The 11,859-nt window shown below is 28.9% G+C and overlaps 1 protein-coding gene across 1 annotated transcript; it reads left to right on the forward strand.

The window, feature by feature from the left end:
- The first annotated feature begins 4,390 nt into the window (after positions 1 to 4,390).
- Positions 4,391 to 6,371, forward strand: GAE1 (UDP-D-glucuronate 4-epimerase 1). The gene has a single exon (XM_068608028.2). It carries the CDS (start codon positions 4,768 to 4,770, stop codon positions 6,061 to 6,063), a length of 1,296 nt encoding a protein of 431 aa, XP_068464129.1. The 5' UTR covers positions 4,391 to 4,767; the 3' UTR covers positions 6,064 to 6,371.
- Positions 6,372 to 11,859: the final 5,488 nt, after the last annotated feature.

An 11,859-nucleotide genomic window follows, 5' to 3' on the forward strand; every position in this document is an offset into this window, starting at 1 on the left:
CAAACAAACTTATATTCCATTTTTTTTAATTTACTTTTACTATCTACATATAATTCAATATTCATTTTATAATAGTCAACTAATTTTCCTCATAAATTACTATTAATATCAACACTTCCAAAACTGTATAAAAAAACATTATATTACCTTAGAATTTTATTGTCTCTGTAAAATATTTTTTTTTTATATAACATCTACAGAAATCTAAAACTTAAATCATTTGGTATATAGTTCCATAATTTAAATATAAAAGTTATTGCTTTTTAAAGAGTTTAGTACTAAGGTAATTTAGTCGTAATATGAATTCTCATTCACCTTTGGTCATAAAAAAAACAATACAAAATAATATACAATAAATTCTTATTTCACTACATATTCTGTTGAAAAATAATGTAGAAAAAGGAGATCCAAAATTTATTTTAAAAAATTTATGTTTTACATCACTTAATTTATATTTAGATCGGAATTATTTAAGTGGGCGAATTTAATTAATTAAACTATTTATTTGTTTTAGGTTGAGATTTCTTAAACAAAAATTAATATTTGCTGAATGAATTCAAATTGTTCTAAAATTTATATTCGTTAAGCAGCATCATTTGTCACGAGAAATTAGGCAAAAAATGAAAAAATTGGAAATTTAGAGACAATTATCCCAACATTTAATAAGTCACCATTCAAATTGATTAAATCACCAAATTGTTCTCAAGTTTAGATTCGTTAAGCAACGTCATTTGTAACTAAAAAATTATGCATAGAGTATAAAAATTAAAAAATTTAAGATAATTATCCAAACATTTAATTATTCACCTTTCTCGTCCTAATGTGTTTCATAATCTCATTTCAAATTACAATTGAAATGAAAAACATAGATATACCATGGAGACTATAAACCCAAGAATTCCATAAATAACTACTTGAATATGTAAGTTTAAAACAATTTTATCAATCTCTAGCATAAATTAGTTATGTTATCATTTATTCAACTTAATATCTTTAAGACATCAAATTACAACAATACAAATATACTTTTAATTAAAAGTGATTAATCCAAACCCTCAAATCCAAATCATTTAGTTATATACTAATCTATCATAACTCAATTCACACAAATTTCAACTAAAATCAATTTCCACCCAATTCAACACATTACAAAAAAATCCAATTTAAAAACTTCACTAAATTACTAAATTCTTCTTAAGTCAACCTAACTTAAATCAATTACAACTCATTATAAAAAAACTATTAAATAAAAATTAATTTAAAAAACAAAAAATAACTAATTACTATAAATTAAATTGTGTTATTCAAAACAATTTTTATTATTAATAAAAATTTATAAACTAATTTTTAAATTAATATTTATTAGTTACTAATTTTTTTACATTCTAAAATTGGAAGTTCCATTGAATACCAATTTAAAAATTAATTTATAATATTTTATTAATAATGGAAATTATATTAAATACTAAAAAATATAATTTATAAAATAATATATAATTTAATTATTATAGTAATTAAATATTTTTTATCTTTAAAATTATCTTATATTTAATTAATAACTTTTTTTAAAATATCTAAAGGTTAGAAAAACTTGTAAAATTTGTACTTACTCTCAAAATTTGATTTACAAATAAAAAATATTACTATAGATAAAACTATATAAAATAAAAAATATTCTTAAAATTTTACAGCTTATAAAGAAAATGTATCTATAGAAAAGGTGATATTTGTAAAATAAATTAGTAAATAGTTAAAATTTTAATTTATATACTAAATATAAGAAAAATAATTAACTTTTATTCTATTTAAATTGTACCTAAACTTAAAAATTGATCTTTACATTAAAAAATTATTTACATTTAATTTAACTTTTTTTTGTCAGGCATGCACCTAATTGTTTAATGGTTATTATAAAACTCAAATATATAATAACAGTGAGCTATTCTTCAGCAATTTTTCCTAATCACTTAGCCCTTCCAATCTGTCCATTCTAATATTTTAAAATTATCAACACTAAAATATCAAAGAAATCATGGTATAAATTATTTATCATAAAATATAAATATTCCTCATTATTATATTTTAATTAAATCTAAGATGCGTATTCGGAATATTTCTTATAATTTTAACTATATAAAACTAATATTCATCGGATATTGTGAATAATAAATGTTATACTCAAACAAGTGACGGTGTTGGATAAAAAATAATTTTAATATTTTTGTGAAATACAAACATAGTTATGCAGGGATTCCATTTGACACATCAACCAAGTGGTAAAAAAAAATCTGCGTCTTTGTTTGTTAATGTGTTGTTTTGCTGTTCGGGCTCGTACGAAAGTAACCTTTGTCTTCTTCGAACATGCTTTCATTATTTAATTATTTTTTTTGCGAATTTTATTAATTTTACTATCAGTGAACTGTGATATAAACATAAACAAAATAATATCATCTTATTCTAATTTTTTTTTAACCTTTTACATAAACCGACAGCATATGTTGCATTAATTAACCATTGAAATATATACAAAATTTTAAAAAAGTAATTATAAAATAAAAAATTGAGTGATAAAATTATGATAATTGAGTGTCTAAAAAGCAACTAAGACAAAGGCTTAGTCAAAGAAAAATATGATAAAATAGACAGAGTGAAATTAAAGAAGAGGGAGAAGCATATATTCAAATTGTGATATAGACAGTACATTAATAAAAACTTAGGTTATATAAATTTATTTTGTAAATATGATTTCTCTTCTTAACCGGCTATTATATAATAATTTATTTTGTTCTTATGATAAAACTAAAATATACCTTTGATATTAGAATAACACAGGTATGCTTTTTCCCCTCAGTTGCATGTGGTGGTGGGGCTCACGTTCTTCGTAATCCCATGTTAACTATATCATTAAATCCATGTTAATTATATCATTAAATATTGAGAAAAACTTGGAATGATGGATAGACATATAAAAGGAAAACCTAATAAAAATGACTTAAAATTGATCTGCTTCAGAGATTACATGGAAACATGATAAGGATCATGTATATTCATACTATTATTAATATTGATTAGTCTATGCAATGTTTTCCAATTTCACTGAAAACTATATAAGAATTCAATAAATGCATAAGTCAAATTTAAATCTCAAGATTGATTCACGAAAATCTGGCTACTTCAAATTTGACTGTTTTATTTAAATAAATTAAAATTTAGATCAACATATGACTTTTTAAAATTATAAAGTTGAAATTGGATTTTTTATCAACCTCTTCAAATTCTTTTTCAAATTCTTTTTAATTTAGTAATTAACATATCAACTAGGTTTAAATAACATATGCTTGGTTTTTTTTAAAAGAAAAATTTATACTCATAATCTGTTATATTTTTATATTGAATATATTTTCTTATAAAAACTATTAAACCAAATTAAATAAAATTACTGCATTGGAACTATACAAAAATTTATCCGTTCTTACAAATTTATGTGAGACTTTTTTTTTTTGGATTATCCCCAATTATTTGTTTGCTCTGACTTTCTTTATCATGATAAGGAGAAACAACATATTTATAAAAGTAATTCTGACAACTTCTCAAATGTAATTAAGTTTTTATATGATTATTATGTGGCTATCACTTTTAATTTAGGGGTAGAATTTCACAAAGGTTGTAGTACTGTTTATTTTTTGAGAATTCTGTTGATGAAATAAATGTACCATCTGAATCTTTTGCACATTCACATTCAACGTTGGATCGAGGGCTGTTTATCATTTAGAAATTTGATTAGAGAATCAATTCTACTTATCCTTAAAGTTTTTCCATCCTAAAACGTAAGGCTCCTCCAAGAATCTATATTATAACTTTAATCCCTCTTCAATTTAGTTATGTGCGATATTGGTTTTAAAACACGACTTCAAGGATTCACTTCTAAACCATTCATACATGTTTAAGCAAATATACATATAAAAGAAAGATCATAAATGAGTAGTTTAGACACTATATCATAATGGTTGCTATATACATATCATGATTTTTTTTCTTTAATCCCTTGAACCGATAACTTAAGGTATTTGTATTCATTAAAAACAATTTTGATGAGCTAAACGAGACCAGAGGTAATTCGGTTAATGTTGAAGTAAAATATAAAATTGAGTTGATTTTGAACTAAAAAAAGAAGTTAAAATAAGATAATTGAGTTGATCTTGAACTAAAAGCCGTGAAATGCATTAGTTATATTAGGTAGCATAGCATTAGGGTGATACTAAAATGAATAATGAGTAGGTGGCATGTGAATTGAGGAAATAAAGAAAAAAGAATGGAAATTGGATTGAGAAGAAAAATAGGGGAAAATGATGTGTATAGAGAGAGGGAAGGAATAAATAAGAATTAGTAGAGAAATAAAGAAATGGACAATGCTCCACTTTTATCTGCGAGATTCAACTTATGTGAGAGAGAGAGAGAGAGAGAGAGAGAGAGGTTGAGCTAAATTCCTGGTGGTTCCTCCTCTGTTTATTTATTTTCTCTCTCCTCTGTCCCTCCTTTAACGCGTTCACGCGTAGACTAGCTTGTCGTTTGTTCGTGGGTGACCACTATATATAACCACCCCTACCATTGTTTCATTCAGCAGATGCAGGAAAATTAATCTCCCATTTGTTTCTTTTCTCTGCATCTGTACCCTACCACCCTTTTCATTTTTCGTAAATCACCAACACCGCCACCACAGCCAACAACAATCAAGATCCATTTTTCAATTAGGAAAGGAACACTAAAATGCCGCCGTTGGAAGACGAGACCTTCCCCTCAACCCCAGGCAAATTCAAGATCGAGCGTTCCCACACCATGAACCGCCAACTCTACCGCTGTTTCGCCTCCACCAGCACCATGTTCCTCTGGGCTCTCTTTCTCATCGCCCTCACCGCCTCCTACCTCAGCTTCCAAGGTTTCGTCGACTCCGGTAGCCGCTACCTCTCCGCCTCCTGGGGCGGGATCCAGTGGGAGAAGCAAGTCCGCACATCCGCCCAGATCCACCGCCAGGGAGGCATGTCTGTGCTCGTCACGGGCGCAGCCGGTTTTGTCGGCTCCCACGTCTCCCTCGCCTTGAAACGCCGCGGAGACGGCGTTGTTGGGCTGGATAACTTCAACGACTACTACGACCCCTCCCTCAAGAAAGCCCGCAAATCGCTACTCAACACGCACGAGGTCTTCATCGTCGAAGGCGACGTCAACGACGCCAAGCTCCTCGCCAAGCTCTTCGACGTCGTGGCCTTCACGCACGTCATGCACCTGGCGGCCCAGGCCGGCGTGCGCTACGCCATGGAGAATCCCCAGTCATACGTTCACAGCAACATCGCGGGCCTCGTCACGCTTCTCGAGACCTGCAAATCGGCCAACCCTCAGCCCGCAATCGTTTGGGCCTCGTCCAGTTCCGTCTACGGGCTCAACGAGAAGGTTCCGTTCTCCGAATCGGACCGCACCGACCAGCCCGCTAGCCTCTACGCCGCCACCAAAAAAGCCGGCGAGGAGATCACTCACACTTACAATCACATCTACGGGTTGTCGATCACCGGTTTGAGATTCTTCACTGTGTACGGACCCTGGGGGAGACCCGACATGGCTTATTTCTCTTTCACCCGCAATATCTTACAGGGGAAACCCATTACCGTCTACCGTGGTAAAAACCGCGTCGATCTCGCTCGTGATTTTACCTACATTGACGATATTGTGAAGGGGTGCGTTGGGTCGTTGGATACCGCTGGCAAGAGTACCGGGTCGGGTGGGAAGAAACGGGGACCCGCTCCTTATAGGATATTTAACCTCGGGAACACTTCGCCGGTTACTGTGCCCACTCTTGTGAGTATCTTGGAGCGACATTTGAAGGTTAAGGCGAAGAGGAATATCGTGGATATGCCTGGAAACGGCGACGTTCCGTTTACTCACGCGAACATTAGTTCCGCCCGGGCAGAACTCGGGTACAAGCCCACCACCGATTTGCAAACCGGGTTGAAAAAATTCGTCAAGTGGTACCTTTCCTATTACGGGTACAATCACGGCAAACCTGTAAATTAATTTTGTTTCCCTTGTTATTTTTTCGGGAGGGTTTTTTTTCTTTTTTTAGTACGGTAGTCTTCAATCCACAGATTAAACTCAGACAGTGTAAAAAAAAGGGAAAGAACCCCTGCTTTAGTAGAAGGGAAACCAGACTTAATGGATCCAAGATAGTAGAGAAGAAGAGAAGGTAAGAGTAGATTCTTTACTTAGGAGGCCAGCTAAACCAGCTTGTTTCTTCCTTTCTTTTCTTTTCTGATTTTGGTATTAATTGTTGTATTTTTTTTTTTACATTTTCTTTTTCTGTAAAGAAAGAAAGTTCAGGTTCATTCGCGATTGTCTCCTCTTTTAGTTTCGTTTAGTTTTATGCTGTTTTGCTCTGTTAATGACTGCTGTTCTGTGAATGGTTGGTTTTACAACTGAACAGGATTTAAAAGGTTTGATGAATCCAATAATGTGAGTGCAGGTATAAGGTATAAGGAGGAGGATAGGATTTGTGAGCGAATTGTTGTCTTGTATTATTAGGTAAAATATGAGGAATGGTTATATTAAAAGTATAATACTTTTGTGGTTTTGAGTAAAAGGAAGTAAGGTGATTTTGTAGGAGGGATAAGATATAAGATATATGAAAGGGTGGAGACAGCTAGGATGACAAAGACAAGTGGTGAAATGGTTGTGATGGGATCCACAAAGTGGTGGGAGTGTGGGTCAGACAGTGAGCGTTGGATTTTGGGGAATTTGTCCAGCTGTAAAGTACTTACGTAGTACTAACAGTGCAGTGGTGGTGCTAGTGCCTTCACCACAAATACAGTGTCAGCTTGCCGACACCTCTGTCACCAAAAGAAGCATGCTGGATGGATGGTGTTTTTTTAATTTATTTTTTCTTTTCTTCGTGGGTCCCAAACCATTCTTCTTGCTTCTTCTTCTGGATCTCACTGTGAAACCATTTTCTGTAAAAGTAATGTTACGCCCAAAACTCTACTCTTCTAAATATATACTGCATTAATCTCTTTTTACCATATCATTTATTACACCTATATTTCTCTCTCTCCAGCTATCAATTTTTATTCTTCCTAAACAAAATTATGATGGAAATGCTGTGCGAATTTGCTTCAAATGGGTGTTTGGAGCGGGTCTTATCTTTTGTAAAAGGGCATGCTTAATCCAATTCATTTGTTGTAGATCAACGCTACATCACATCCACCGACATGTTTTGTGGGCCCAATCAACATGTGAATTTGTTAATGATTGAGATGATTTTGAATGAGGTAGGAAGTAATGAAATCCCATAATCTGATCTGTCGTTGTTTGTTTATAAACTAAAATGTGAGAGTTTTGGGATGTGGTTAGCAATTACTTGCAAAAACTAAGGAGCTTGGGCGGTTTATGGCGTTATTGATGGGTATTAAGAAACAGTTGCATAAGAGATGCGCGTTGAATAAAAGTACTCTTTGTCATATGAGACTCAGTGTAGGCCAGCTTCGATAACAATGTCAAAGGACAAAAAAACCCAAACAATTATTTCAGAATTATCTTTTTTAAATATTTTTACATTTAATATAAACATATAATTATTTTTTTTTACTTTTTTATTAACGGGATTCACTCCTTAATTTCCACACCGCTAGGTATCAGTATATTTTGCAAATATACAGTTATGATGATTATATCTCAACCTTCTTAATTCAATAATAAAATTATTCACATATTTATTAAATATCAAGTATTAAAAGTACTATTTTTCCAGGTTAATTTTAAGATTACCGATAACTTTCTTTATATGCATATGGATTGGGATCATTGAGAGATTTTACCTGATATATTAAATGAAGTACACCACTATAAATATTTTTTATATTCTTTTCAACTAAATTTTAAATTTCATTTCTATAAATATATGGTAATATTTAATAAAATTAGTATTATTTATTCGAAATGGATATTTTAGAGATTGTTCTGTCGTTTTTTAAATTGATAATATCTAACACTTTATCAATCCTCAAATTGAAGAATACAAAATACCACCACTCTCCAATCATACTAAAAAATCATCAATTTAAAATATAATATTGAAGTGCGTGTTATTGAAATCAAATTTCTAATTAAAGGTTTAAACGGATCCTTAAGTAAATTATACGCATACGTAAATCAGACAATATATTTTTATTCTTACAACATCATGTAATTCTCAATTTTATCAACACAAATTACCAATAATATCTGTACTGTAACTAATTCAAAAGGCAAATTTAAGTATTGGTTTATAAATCCTAAAAAAAACAATAACCTCTTCAAAAGTCTACCATTAACAAAATATCAAATCAATCCACACATACATCACATGCAAATATATCACTCAAATACAAATTTGAGTCATCACTTAAAAATCTAAATTGGAATCCAAGAATAAAGTTAATTTCTCTTAATTTATACTTTTCTGTGTCTTAAAAAACCAAGGGTTACTTTCTGTGTCTTAACAAAACAAGGGCAGAAGAAAATGATGAACTAACGCATTAAAAATATAGACACCTATCTAAACGGGGTTGCAAAATATACCACTAATCATTGAACTTTTACTCAATTACCAAACTCTACTTCCACCCAATCAACTAATAAGTTCACCATTTTTTTATTTTAAAATTACTTCAGCTACAACCCATACTTTAAGCCCACAATTAAATTCTTACCCGTCAAACTCAAGACAACCATTCTTTTCTAATAAAGTCTAAAAAACTAACCAACCTACATCTTATACACACCTCAACTAAATAAATGAAATAGAACTTAAATAAAAATAAATAAATTCAACTACCACTTTTCAAATTATTTAACACACCTATAAAACAAATCCTAATTTTCCACATTCAAATTATTTTAATATCATTTCAACATATTACAATAAAATTCCAACACAGTAACAACACCAATCATATTTGACATTCGTAATATTCAAACACTTTGTTAGCATAATAACCCAGATCATACCTAGTGCTGACCTGGCATCTCAGAAGCCTTAATGAATTACAACTTAACTATTTTTAGTAACAGAATACTTTACTTGTTTTTCCCCCAATTAAAAAATAACCTAATTAAAGGTTGTTTGATTTGAGAAATGTTTTGCGTTCTTATTTACATTTTTACAAGTAAATATAAAGATGCTAAATTATTTATTTTTCTCTTTACTTTCAAGTGAATATAAAATAGTAAAAACATAAAAAACCGTCTATAATACTAACACGTTTCTTAAGTTGCAACGCATATACTTACCTATCTGTGAAGCAATTACAATAATCTCACTCCAATGATCATCCTTTATGATGATGGTTGGGTAATGAACAATCTACACACAAACTTATCTCTTTCAATACATTATTTGACTTTTAACGTGGGAGTTTCTTAACTTATACACCAATTTTGTTATCACTTTCTCATTTCAATTAATAAACACAAAGTTGTCTCACGAGGTTAAGTTAGAAGCATTTAAGTTGCAATCTACATTATTTATACAACACGAGGGGATTATAATTTAAATACCCTAATAGACCATAGAAAATCATTTTTCTTTCTTTCTATCCGATTATATGTTCGTGTTTAGTATTTTTTAGCATAATTAACAAAGAAAGAAAAGAACATCAAAATGTTTAAATGAATTATTATGTTCGAGTAGAAGGAAAATGGAGAGAGCAAAAATTAGAATCTTGGGAAAATTACTATGAATCTATAAGAATATATTAAAAATTTGTGATCGAGGTTTAATGAAATAATTCACAATTAAATGTTAGTTTTTTATTATTATTAAATTTCATGTTAGAAAACATATACACTCACATGACAAAATAGTATAATTTTTTTTTAAAAAATGCTAATTTAATATTTAACTAATATAATGCGTGTTTTAATAGTAAATATTTGTTCTAATAAAAAAAATAGAAGTGACTGAGAAAATGTATAAAATAATAAATATATCTACTTTTTTGCCTATTATTACATTTGAATTTTTGAAATATTTTAGAAATAGGTTTTTTTAGAGTATCGTTTAGGTTTGGATTAACCACCCAAATTCAGGACACAGCCCACCTATCCGCCGCAATGCAACTCAACCGAGATTCTAGATATAATTATTCCAACGTTTCATACAAAACTAATGCAACTTTCACCATTACATATTATTTATAAATAGAGTTTATCTAATTTATAGTTTTAATTAATAGAAATATTTTTATGTAAAAATTTACTTTGCAGATAAATAATATGATGAATACAAATATCTCTCCTTATATACACTAAAAAAAATATTAAATAAAAATCAATTTTAAAGATAAAAAATAATTAATTGTTATATTGATTAAATTAAATATTATTTTATAAATTAAAAAAATATTTTTATCTAAATTAGTTTCTATTATTGATAAATATTTTTTAAGTCGGTATCTAATTAATACCAAGATTTTAACTATCAATTTTAAAATCTAAATAATCAGTAGCTACAATAATTAATTAGATAGAAATTTAGAAACTATTTATGAATAATAGAAATTAATCAGATATCAATAATTTTTTTACTTATAAAATAGTATTTAATTTAGTTAATATATAAACTAATTATTTTTTATTTTTCTAAAATTATTTTTTATTTAATAACTTTTTAGTAGTAATATATATATATATATATATATATAAAAGAGAGAGAAAGAGAGATATAAATAGAAAAATATAAGTAGCTAGACATAGGATTTTTTAAATTTTAAATACTTAATTGAAGTTTAATGATTTATTTGGTGATTTTTTTCGAATACAAGTAATAAATATTAAAATACGAATGTAGATATGCGACGTAAATTGTAATGAAATTATATTGATGTTTTGACTCTTAGGTATTAGATCAAGTGATAGTATTTAATAGAATATTGTTAGTATAAGTATTCTAAAAAAATATAATATTTATTGAATTTGATGTTTTTTTTACGTGCATTTTTATTTATAGATGTTCTTTTAATATAAAAAAAATATTTTTATAATTAAATTATTTTTATTATATTATTTTCTTAAATAACTTACTTTATTATTATTATTATTTTATTCGTGTGTAATATTTTTTTTTTGGGAAGGATATATAAATAAATCTGTTTTTACAATAGACACGAAAATCATCAGGACAATATTTATAGTAAAAGTGTATAGATGATGCTCTAAATTAGCATGTTATGAAATAGACATTCCAAGTTAATTTATGGTTATATGCTTTCTATTTATATTATATACTTATTATTAGCATCATCATTCTATCTCTAAATAATTTACCTTTGTTTATGTAACATCATTAATTTTACCCATATATAATAAAATAAAAATAAAATAAATAATATCTAATTAACAAATAAACATATACTACTTTCTCATATTTGTATCTCAAAAAGATATCCTTCTTTATAGAGATTTAATATATACACAAGAGTTTACAAAATAAAACATTCAACATAAAAACATGTTCTTCTAGCGGCTCACTGAGGAGCTCTGTTACCTACAACTTCACTTGCTCCCGTGTAAATTAACACGATCATCACATATTAAAGAAAAACAAACACAAAACAAAGCACAAAGTAAACTAGCTATTTTTTAAGAATTTTGATATAAATTTAACTTTTAAGAAGAAGCATAATCCATCAAATTCTCATAATTTACACAAAGTTATCATGAGTCTTTCACATTTATCATCCACATTATTCATGTCAGATATCTACTGACTCACATACTCAGACACTTGACTCTACTTATGGAAGACTTGTGTATTGAAATTAGAATCCTGAGACTGCACCT

The sequence above is a fragment of the Phaseolus vulgaris genome, chromosome 3 (genome assembly GCF_051622355.1).
Source record: "Phaseolus vulgaris cultivar YP4 chromosome 3, ASM5162235v1, whole genome shotgun sequence".
NCBI lineage: Eukaryota > Viridiplantae > Streptophyta > Magnoliopsida > Fabales > Fabaceae > Phaseolus > Phaseolus vulgaris.

What these genes read in the sequence shown, in the direction of transcription:
- GAE1 (XM_068608028.2), top strand. Translation starts at nt 4,768, where the DNA reads ATGCCGCCGTTGGAAGACGAGACCTTCCCCTCAACCCCAGGCAAATTC.